The following is a 10,694-nucleotide window of genomic DNA, read 5'->3' as shown; positions in this document are numbered from 1 at the left end:
AGTGATCCGCCCGCCTCAGCCTCCCAAAGTGCTGGGATTACAGGCATGAGCCACTGCACCCAGCCAAATGTTGATATTTCATTTGCTGTGTATTGCTGAGAAAGTTAACATCAGTGATGGTTTTGTTTAGGAACAGGTTTGTTTTTTTGAAGATAGACTTCTGGAATTCACAAAACCTGTTAATCTGTATATTGTAATTACAGTACTTCTTTTTTAAAACAAATGTTTAACTAAAAACAGACAAAAAAACCTCACTTTAGGCCAGGCTCAGTGACTCACACCTGTAATCCCAGCATTTTGGGAGGCTGAGGTGGGAGGATTGCTTGATGCCAGGATTTCAGGACCAGCCTTACAACATAATGAGACCTTGTCTCTACAAAAAAAGTTTAAAAAATTATCCAACTGTGGTGGCATGTGCATATAGTCTCAGCTATTTGGGAATCTGAGGTGGGAGGATCACCTGAGCCCTCGAGGCTTGAGTGAGCTATGATCACTCCACTGCACTCCAGCCTGAGTGACAGAGAGACCCTGTCTCTAAAAAAACAAAACAAAAAACTAAAAATCAAAAAACAAAAAAAGTAATGAACTCAGTTGCGGTGGCTCACATTTATCATCACAGCACTTTGGGAGGCTGAGGACAGAGGATCCCTTGAGTCCAGGAGTTTAAGACCAGCTTGGGCAATGTGGCAAAACCCCATTTCTACAAAAAATACAAAAAATTAGCCGGGTGTAGTGGCGCACACCTGCAGTTCCAGCTACTCTGGAGACTGAAGTGGGAGGATCACCTGAGCTCAGGACGTTGTGGCTGCAGTGAACCATCATCACACACTACTGCACTCCAGCCTGGGTGACAGAGCAAGACCCTATTTCAAAAAGAAAAAAAATAAAAAAATTAATGAACTCATTTTAGAAAAGAAAGGTTTGCTTTGATTTTTAATTACCCATAATTACCCACAACACAGAACTAATCACTGTTATTATTTTGGAATATTTTCTTCCAATCTTTCTTAGTTTCATGCATTCTTGTACATAATAGGTATAATGGTTTTATATCATTATATGAATATTTTCTATTGTCTTAGTTTGACAAGACCCTAAGACAAGAGTTCGACTGTCAAGAGATTGTTGGTAGGTGATCCCAAGAAACACCCACCAGGGAGTGGGGAAGTGAGACAGGGGAGGGAATGCAGCCAATAAAGGGTATATCATCAGACATGTCCCAGTCTGGGCTACTGGAGAGTAATCCTGCTGAGGAAATTTAGGAGACAGTATAAACACAAACCTCAGTTACCTGAGGAGTGAGTGAGTGGCGTTATTTATACACCAGCTCTTGTCCATCTATTAGTTGATTGTTGCTGGAGAAGGAGGGCAGAGGGAGACACTAACTCCCTGGCCTGCCTTGTACTTGGGCTAAACCAACTCTGGTGGAGCAGAAGGACTTGAGGCAGAGATGCAGGAAGTCAGGCCACTGTGAAATGGTAAGGGCCTGGGGGTTCTGGTCAGGCACTGACAACATCTACTACACCCATCATATTAGTTCATTCTCACACTGCTGTAAAGAAATACCCAAGACTGGGTAATTTATAAAAGAAAGTGCTTTAATTGACTCACAGTTCCACATGGCTGGGGAGGCCTCAGGAAACTTACAATCATGGCAGAAGGTGGGGAAACAAGGACCTTCTTCACATTGTGGCAGGAGAGAGGGGAGCAAGGAGTGAAGGGGGAAGAGCCCCTTATAAAATAGTCACTATCACGATAACAACTGCCTCCACGAGCCAATCACCTCCCATCGGGTTTCTCCCTCAACACATGGGGATTGTGGCGATTACAATTCGAGATGAGATTTGGTTGGAGACACAGAGCCAAACCCTATCACCTATGTTGTTAAAATTGGCTATGGAATAGTCCACGGTGTGGAGGACTGCTTTCCCAAGGATTTCTCTCCTGCAATTATGTATTTTCTCTCTCTCCTCACAGCAACATTTCTCAGAGAAGTTGTGTATAACCTCTGTCTTTACATCTTCACATTCCATTCTCTCCTCAACATATTTTAACGAGGGTCTGTCTCCCTCTTTTTAAAATACTGATTTGATCAATTCACCAAAGGTCCCCATGTTGTTAAATACAGTGGCTGCTCTTCTGTCCTCAATTTCCCAGCCTCCCAGGAGCATGGGCTCCATCTTTCCTTTCTTGAAACATTTTCTTCACTTCTGTGACTCTATTTATTTTTCTTCTCACTTCAGTCTCCTTTGATAGGTTCTCTACCTGGAAATGTTGGGGCGCTGACTTTCTGTTTTTAACTAATGTGTCCAAATATTATCATTTTAACATGTAATCTATGTAAAAAAAAATCATTCATGAGAAGTTAAACACAGTTTTCTTGACACTGTCTTTGAAGTTAGTGTGTTTCATACTTCCAGAACATCTCAACTGGGACCAGCCACGTTTCAGGTCCTCAAAATGCTCATGTGGATACTGCTACCATATTGTACAGCCAAGGGTCTATGGTATCAGTAAACACTTTTATGGGTGCAAGTGAACATATTTTTCAGTAATTGGAAGGATATTTTTTACAGGTGTCTTAGTTTGGGTTCCCACAGCAGCAGACCTTGAGACAGGATTAGATTGCAAGTAGTTTATTTGGAGGTGATCCCAGAAAACACTTGTAGGGAGTAGAGAAGTAAGACAGAAGAGGGAAGGAAGCCAATACAAGAGGATTTCAAAAAGTTCATGGAATCACAACTAGTTACAGATTGCTTTGCTCCTTTTCCACTCCCACTGCTTCACTTGACTAGCCTAAAAAAAAAAAAAAAAAAAAAAGTTCATGAAAAAATGGACTTAACAGATAAAAATAAAAAATATAAACTTTATTTCTCAACATAAGCTCCATCAAGTTTGAGACACCTTTGTAAGCAATGATACCAGTCATTAGTCCATCCATCCCTAAAGAATTGAGAGTCCTGGCCAGGTGCGGTGGCTCACGCCTGTAATCCTAGCACTTTAGGAGGCCGAGGCCTCCCAAAAAAGTGGATCACTTGAAGTTGGGAGTTAGAGACCAGTCTGACCAACATGGAGAAACTCTGTCTCTACTAAAAATACAAAATTAACTGAGCATGGTGGTGCATGCCTGTAATCCCAGCTATTCGGGAGGCTGAGGCAGGAGAATCGCTTGAACCTGGGAGGTGGAGGTTGTGGTGAGCTGAGATCACGCCATTGCACTCTAGCCTGGGCAACAAGAGCAAAACTCTGATTCAAAAGAAAAAAAAAAGTATTGAGAGTCCTGGAAATTCAACCATACAGTATTAACAGTAATATCTAAGGAAAATGAGTGCCCTTTAAATATATTTTAAGATTAGGAAGCAAAAAGAAGTCAGAAGGCAACAAATCAGAACTGTAACGTGAATACTAGTGATTTCCCATTGAAACGCTTGGGAAATTGTTCTGGTTTGATGAGAGCAATGAGCAGGAACACTGTCGTGGTAGAGAAGGACTCTGGTGAAGCTTTCCCAGGCATTTTCCTGCTAACGCTTTGGCTAATTTTCTCAAAACACTCATAGCAAGCACATGTTATCATTCTTTGGCCCTCCAGAACGTCAACAAGCAAAATATCTTGAGCATTTCAGAAAACTGTTGTGTGACCCTTGCTCTTGACTGCTCTGTTTGTGCTGTGACTGGACCGCTTCCACCTCTCAGTAGCCATTGCTTTGATTGTGCTTTGTCTTCAGGATTGTACTGGTAAATCTCCCGTTACGATTCTTTGAAAAAAATACTTCAGGGTCTTGATCTCATTTGTTTAAAACTTCCACTGAAAGCTCTGCTCTTCTCCATAGCTGATCTGGGCACAGCAGTTTTGACACCTATTGAGTGAAAAGTTTGCTCAACTTTAATTTTTCAGTCAGAGCTGTGTAAGCTGAACCAATTGAGATGTCTGTGGTGTTTGCTATTGTTAATATGGTGTTGGCTGCTATTAATTGTTGGTCTTCTTCAATTAGGGCACAAACAAGATGATTTTTTTCCATAAAAATTGATGTGGATGGTCTGCCACTGCAGGCCTCATGTTTAACATCTTCTCATCCCTCCTTAAAACAAGTTATCCATTGGTATTTTTTTCTTTTTTCTTTTCTTTTCTTTTTTTTTTTTAGACAAGTTCTTACTCTGTCACCCAGGCTGCAGTGCAGTGGCATAATCACAGCTCACTACAACCTTGACCTCCTGGGCTCAAGTGATCCTCCTGCCTCAGCCTCCCAAGTAGCTGGGACTCCACCACTATGCCTGGCTAACTTTATTAATTCTTTTGGTACAGATGGGTTTTCACTATGTTGTCCAGGTTGGGTCTCGAACTCCTGGGCTCAACCAATCCTCCCACCACAGCTTTCCAAAGTGCTGGGATTATAGGGGTGAGCCACCACACCTGGCCAAGTTATTCATGATTTTTTTTTTTGAGATGGAGTTTTGCTCTTGTTGCCCAGGCTTGAGTGCGGTGGTGCGATCTCAGCTCACTGCAACCTCTATCTGTCAGGCCTCTGAGCCCAACCTAAGCCATCATATCCCCTGTGACCGGCACGTAAATGTCCAGATGGCCAGTTCCTGCCTTAACTGATGACATTACCTTGTGAAATTCCTTCTCCGGGCTCATCCTGGCTCAAAAGCTCCCCCACTGAGCACCTTGTGACCCCCACCCCTGCCTGCCAGAGAACAACCCCCTTTGACTGTAATTTTCCTTTACCTACCCATATCTTATAAAACGGCCCCACCCCTATCTCCCTTCGCAGACTTTCTTTTCGGACTCAGCCCGCTGGTACCCAGGTGAAATAAACAGCCTTGTTGCTCACACAAAGCCTGTTTGGTGGTCTCTTCACACGGACGTGAGTGAAACTATCTACCAAGTTCAAGGTATTCTCCTGCCTCAGCCTTCCAGGTAGCTGGGGTTACAGGTGCCTGCCACCACGCCTGGCTAATTTTTTGTATTTTTAGCACAGATGGGGTTTCATCAAGGTGGCCAGGCTGGTCTCAAACTCCTGACCTCAGGTGATCCACCCACCTCAGCCTCCCAAAGTGCTGGGATTACAGGCCACTGAGCTCAGCCAAATGGTTGCATTCTTTTGAGTTTCTGATAAGTCTCTCCAAAGGAGGCAATCAGAATATGCATCTATCTCTGTGAGCAGAGGGGTGACTTTGAATAGAATGGGAGGCAGATTTGCCCTGAGCAGTTCTCAGCTTGAAGTGGCCCTAATATTTTTTCCTTTGACAAGTCATTCTTAAGACATCTTTAGGCTGGGTGCGGTGGCTCTCACCTGTAATCCCAGCACTTCAGGAGGCTGAGACTGGCAGATCGCTTGAGCTCAGGAGTTTGAGACCAGCCTGGGCAACACAGCAAAACCCTCTCTCTACCAAAAAAATACAAAAGTTAGCTGGGCATGGTGGTGCGTGCCTGTAGTTCCAGCTACTTGGGAGGCTGAGATGGGAGGATGGACTTGAGCCCAGGAGGTTGTAGTGAGCCAAGATTGCACCACTGCACTCCAGCCTGGGCGAGAGCTAGACCTCTTTCAAAAACAAACAAACAAATAAACAAAAAAGAAGACATCTTCCCCGTCTTTGCAGGCTCATTCCCTGCCCTAGCTGTCATGTATCCAGAAGGCATTCACTAAAGATTTATTGAATGAATGGGAAAAAACCCCCATCCTTTAATTTGTATATTGCCCTCAGAGTGTATTCACAAGTTGTGAGACTCACAATAATCCTGTGAAGAAGGAAGAGTGGGGATTCTGATCTCTATTTTGTTTTTACATGTATTTTTATGTTTTTAGAGTCAGGGTTTCACACTCTGTCTCCCAGGTTGGAGTGCAGTCGTGCAATCGGAGCTCACTGCAGCCTCAAACTCCTAGGCTCAAGTGATCCTCCCATCTTACCCTCCCGAGTAGCTAGGACTACAGGTGTGTGCCACCATGCCTGACTAATTTAAAAAACATTATTATTATTATTTTTTTATTTTTATTTTTTTTGTAGAGACGGCGTCTCTTCACATTGCCCAGGCTACTCTCGAACTCCTGGCTTCAAGTGATGCTCCTGCCTTGGGCTCCCAAAATGTTGACATTATAGGTGTGAGCTACCATGCCCTGCCTGACCCCATTTTATTCTTGTTTTTTTTTGAGATGGAGTCTAGCTCTGTCACCTAGGCTAGAGCGCAGCAGCACGCTCTTGGCTCATGGCTCACTGCAACCTCTGCAGCCCAGGTTCAAGCAATTCTCCTGCCTTAGTGTCTCAAGTAGCTGGGACTACAGGCACATGCCACCAAGCCTGGCTAATTTTTATCTTTTTTTTTTTTTTGAGACAGAATGTCGCTCTGTTGCCAGGCTGGAGTGCAGTGGCATGATCTTGGCTCACTGCAACCTCCGACTCCCTGGTTCAAGCAATTCTCCTGCCTCAGTCTCGCAGGTAGCTGGGATTACAGGCACATGCCACCACGCCCTGATAATTTTTGTATTTTTAGTAGAGACGGGGTTTTGCCATGTTGGCGAGGCCGGTTTCTAACTCCTGACCTCAGGTGATCTGCCCGCCTCTGCCTCCCAAAGTGCTGGGATAACAGGCATGAGCCACTGCACCCACCACTCACCCCATTTTAGACCTGAGAAAAATAAGGGTCAGAAAGGTTAGGTAACAAGGAAAAAGATATAAAGCCCTGGTCCCCTGGTTCCATATCCACTCCTCTCTGCAGTCAGACACTGTTCTATAGTATCTCTTCCAAATACCACATTGTTAATGTTCAGAAAAGAATGTTAAGAAGTTCCAAAAGATCTTAATTAAGAAAAAAATAAGCCTCTGCAGGAGCCGAAGGGACTGAGCACTCTGGCAGTTTGGAGATGGCTAATTATGGTTCTTATACAGTTGTTGGGGGTAGGGAGAGCATTCTGGGACAGTCTGACAAAGGAAGTCACTAGACTTCTAACTTTAGCAAACAGGTTCTCTAGCTTGGAAGTAGAACTGGTAGCTCAGCATTTACTGGGCTAGAAAACTAAGGAAGTTTCAAAGGGCACTGTAAATCAGGTGAAGGCTGACTATTTTGGTTTATAGCTTATATTATCTGAGAAAGAGTATCAGAAAGGTAGGCTATTGAATGATCATAGCTTTCCCACAGTAGTCAACTTAAAATATTGTGTTCCTTTTTGTGACAGAAATTCTGAAACATGAGCTGGTATGCTGGCGAGTGCCTACAATCCCAGGTACTTGGAGGGGTTGAGGCAGGAGGATCCCTTGGGCCCAGGAGTTTGAGTCCAGCCTGGGCAACATAGTGAGACCCCCATCTCCAAAAAGAAAACCATTCTCAAACATGCATGAAATATAAGAAAATAAACCCCTATGACACATCATTTGGCTTCAAAAATTATCAATATTTTGCCATTCTTATGTGCTTGACCTTTTTTTTTTTGAGACAGAGTCTCACTCTTTATCCCAGGCTGGAGGGCAGTGGTGTGATCATAGCCTACTGTAGCCTCCAACTCCTGGACTCAAGCAATCCTCCCACCTGAACCTCCAGCTGGGACTACAGACTCACGCCACCACACCCATCATATTTTTACATTTTTAGTGGAGATGAGGTCTCCTTATGTTGCCCAGGCTGGTCTAGAACTCCTGGGCTAAAGCAATCCTCCTGTCTCCACCTCTCAAAGTGCTGGGATTATGGGCGTGTACAGCCTGGAGTGCAGTGGCACCTTCTTTTTTTTTTTTTTTTTTTTTGAGGCGGAGTTTCACTCTTGTTGCCAGGCTGGAGTGCAGTGGCATGATCGCGGCTCACTGCAACCTCCGCCTCCTGGGTTCAAGTGATTCTTCTGCCTGAGGTTCCTGAGTAGCTGGGATTACAGGCATCCACCACCACACCCTGATAATTTTTTGTATTTTTAGTAGAGATGGGGTTTCATCATGTTGGCCAGGCTGGTCTTGAACTCCTGACCTCCGGTGATCCACCTGCCTCGGCCTCCCAGAGTGCTAGGATTACAGGCGTGAGCCATTGTGCCCAGCCCGGTGGGCACCTTCTTAACTCCTTGTAGCCTGGAACTCCTGGGCTAAAGCCATCCTCCTGTCTCAGCCTCCTAAGTAGCTGGGACTACAAGGGTACGCCACCACACCTGGGCTAATTTTTAAAACTTTTGGTAGAGACAGGGCCTCACTATGCTGGCCAGCCTGTGCTTGACTTTTAAATATGTGTTTGTGTAAGGCTTCCTTTAAAAGCTATTAATTATACCATTTTGGCAAATATACACGGGAAATTATCAAGGAACAATAAAATGATTTGGTTCCAAGCACCATGAACTTGGAGCCTTTCATTTTTTTTCATTCAGGGTGGATATGAAGAGCAGCTGCTGACCTTGTTAAGGTAGCCACAGAAATGACTGAAGACTTAGAGGTGGGAGTCCAAAAGCTTGGAACAAGATTTTGTTCATTCATTCCTACAGCCATTCAACCAGCCATATTCTGGGCACTTCTCATGCACACTGGCCATCCACCAGGGAGACAGGCCATGCTCAGACACAGGCTTATTGCAAATCATGTTTTATCCTTTCTTGGCTCTAAGACTGGACAAGTTCTGCCTTTCAGCTTCACCTTCCTCATCTATAAAATAAGGATAACCTTGGATGGGGCACTGATAGAATTAAAAGTGAGATAATTGGTCGGGCATGGCGGTACATGCCTGTAATCCTAGCACTTTGGGAGGCCACGGTGGGAGGATCACTTGAGCCTAGGAGTTTGAGACCAGCCTGGGCAACAAAGTGAGAAATTATCAAGGAACAATAAAATGATCTTATTACAAAGAAAACCAAATTCTCAAACATGCATGAAATATGAAGAAAATAACCCCCCATGACACATCATTTGGCTTCAAAAATTATCAATATTTGAACTTGGAGCCTTTGATTTTGATTTTTGCATCTCTACAAAAATTACAAAATATGAGCAGGGTGTGTTGGCGGGTGCCTGTAGTCCTAGCTACTTAAATTGAGTTGGGAGGATTGCTTGAGCCCTGGGAGGTCGAGGGTGCAATGAGCCATAATCGTGCCGCTGTGTGTGAGACTGCCCCCCCCCCCCCCACACACTAGTGAGGCTACGCACTCAGAAATGCATATAAACATCACTGGTCTTCTGGAACCCAGAAATGCACATAAACATCACTGGTCTTCTGGAACCCACGTGTCGTTTGCCACTGTTATCTGTTAGGCTTTAGGGCTTGACGACAGAAATCATAAAGTAGTCTCTCTTTCCTCTTATATTCCTTTCCCAATCTAAGAGGGCAGCAAAAAGCTCGGAGGTCCACCGTACCATGCAACAGGTGAGATGCCGAAAGCCCGCCCCCATCGACGACAGCATTCATCCATCTCCCAAATTCATCTGGGTCCTACTCTCGAGTTAGCCGGCTTTCTTGAGGTCTTGCAGCTCTACAAGGATAATCTGTGCTAAAATTTGCTGTCGTCCAGGGTCAAATGTTTGGCTCACAGGTTGGAGAGCCTCCCATGGCACCCTCGTTTGGTCCTGAGAAGGGAAAGGCGCCCAGGGGGCGGGCTGCTAGAGCACGAGGCAGCTGTCTCCCAGTCTTCCCAAACCCGTGGCCGAGGGGGCGTTTCTGCGTCGCAGGGGCGGGCACAGCCGACGCCTCCCTGCTCCACCTTCTGTGTCGGCGCCTAGACTCGGATAGTGAATTTCGGAAAGTTTAACCCGGGGGCGTGCACGTGGGCACCTCCGGACCCGGCCTCCGTGCCGCGCGCTCGGCTACCCTCTCCATCCAGCAGCGCGGGCTGCCCTCGCCTCACCCCTGGGCGTAGCTCTAGGCTCCCTTTGGCGTCGCCAGCTTCGCCTCCGCCCGCCGCGTCTCCTCCCGCCGCGTCACCCGTCGGTCCCGGCAGCGCTCGCACACGGTGCGCGGCTCCTGGGCTCCAGGCGGCGGCGCGTAGCGGGCGCCCCCGAGGCGGCCCTGGCAGCGGCGGGACTGAGAGGCGGGGACGGGGCGTGCCGCCGGCGCCTGGCTCCCGGAAGCGGCTGCTTCACAGGCTCCAGCCGAGCAGACAGGCGTGGCGGCCGGAGCCCCAGCATCCCTGCTCGCGGTCCAGGAGCGGAGCCCGCGGCCACCGCCGCCTGATCAGCGCGACCCCGGCCCGCGCCCGCCCCGCCCGGCAAGATGCTGCCCGTGTACCAGGAGGTGAAGCCCAACCCGCTGCAGGACGCGAACCTCTGCTCCCGCGTGTTCTTCTGGTGAGTGTCCCCTCCCGAAACAAGTCACCCTGCAGCCGCCGGGGCCGCGCCCGATGCTGCCCAAGCCTTCTGCGTCTGGGGGCGAGGGGAGCGCTTTCCTACGCCACGCGGTCCACGCCGGGGCTTTCTGCTACGGGTGGCGCCGCCCCCACGCCGGCCGCGTGGTCGCCGCCTGCGCCCCGGTGCGCGGCGCAGGGGGACGCGGGGACTCGGGGACCCGGTGCTGGTGGCGCGGGGCCAGCGGCTTTGCTGCTGGAGGCCCTGCGGGCCCTTAGGGCTCGGGGGAGGAGGAGCAGAAGGTGGGGAGGCGGGGAACCCAGGCTGCCGAAAGGGGGAATCTCTTGCCCAGCGGGAGAAGCGACTGCACCCCTTACACGCCCACCCTTCGCTGGCTCCCACCTCCTGCTTCGGGACTCGCAGTCTCCTGAACTCAAACGCACCTTTTCCTTTCTTTT

At 47.6% G+C, this 10,694-nt stretch overlaps 1 protein-coding gene and 1 long non-coding RNA gene across 8 annotated transcripts in view; one reads left to right on the top strand and one right to left on the bottom strand.

The window, feature by feature from the left end:
- Nucleotides 1–417: 417 nt before the first annotated feature.
- On the bottom strand, nt 418–10,605 carry LOC112128582 (uncharacterized). 2 transcript variants are annotated; one of them, XR_002911083.3, is made up of 3 exons: nt 10,217–10,605; nt 9,313–9,522; nt 418–2,796 (listed from the first exon to the last, which is right to left on the bottom strand). It is a non-coding gene; the product is annotated as an uncharacterized LOC112128582 (long non-coding RNA). The 2 variants fall into 2 exon arrangements; XR_002911084.3 differs by lacking the exon at nt 10,217–10,605 and adding an exon at nt 9,801–9,888.
- Nucleotides 9,994–10,694, top strand: part of ABCC4 (ATP binding cassette subfamily C member 4 (PEL blood group)) — a 287,310-nt gene continuing 286,609 nt past the window's right edge. For 3 of the 6 annotated variants that reach the window (XM_063715003.1, XM_054529548.2, XM_054529549.2), the window contains exon 1: nt 10,025–10,239. In XM_063715003.1, coding sequence (XP_063571073.1) covers nt 10,166–10,239 — 74 coding nt within the window. In that variant the 5' untranslated portion in view covers nt 10,025–10,165. Of the gene's footprint in view, nt 10,240–10,694 lie in introns of all 6 variants that reach the window. The other 3 variants (XM_054529547.2, XM_024230992.3, XM_063715004.1) reach the window with 3 other exon arrangements.

This window comes from Pongo abelii, chromosome 14, assembly GCF_028885655.2.
Source record: "Pongo abelii isolate AG06213 chromosome 14, NHGRI_mPonAbe1-v2.0_pri, whole genome shotgun sequence".
Classification (NCBI taxonomy): Eukaryota; Metazoa; Chordata; class Mammalia; order Primates; family Hominidae; genus Pongo; species Pongo abelii.
Note: the sequence above shows the minus strand (reverse complement) of the source record. Positions and strands in the feature narration are given on the sequence as shown.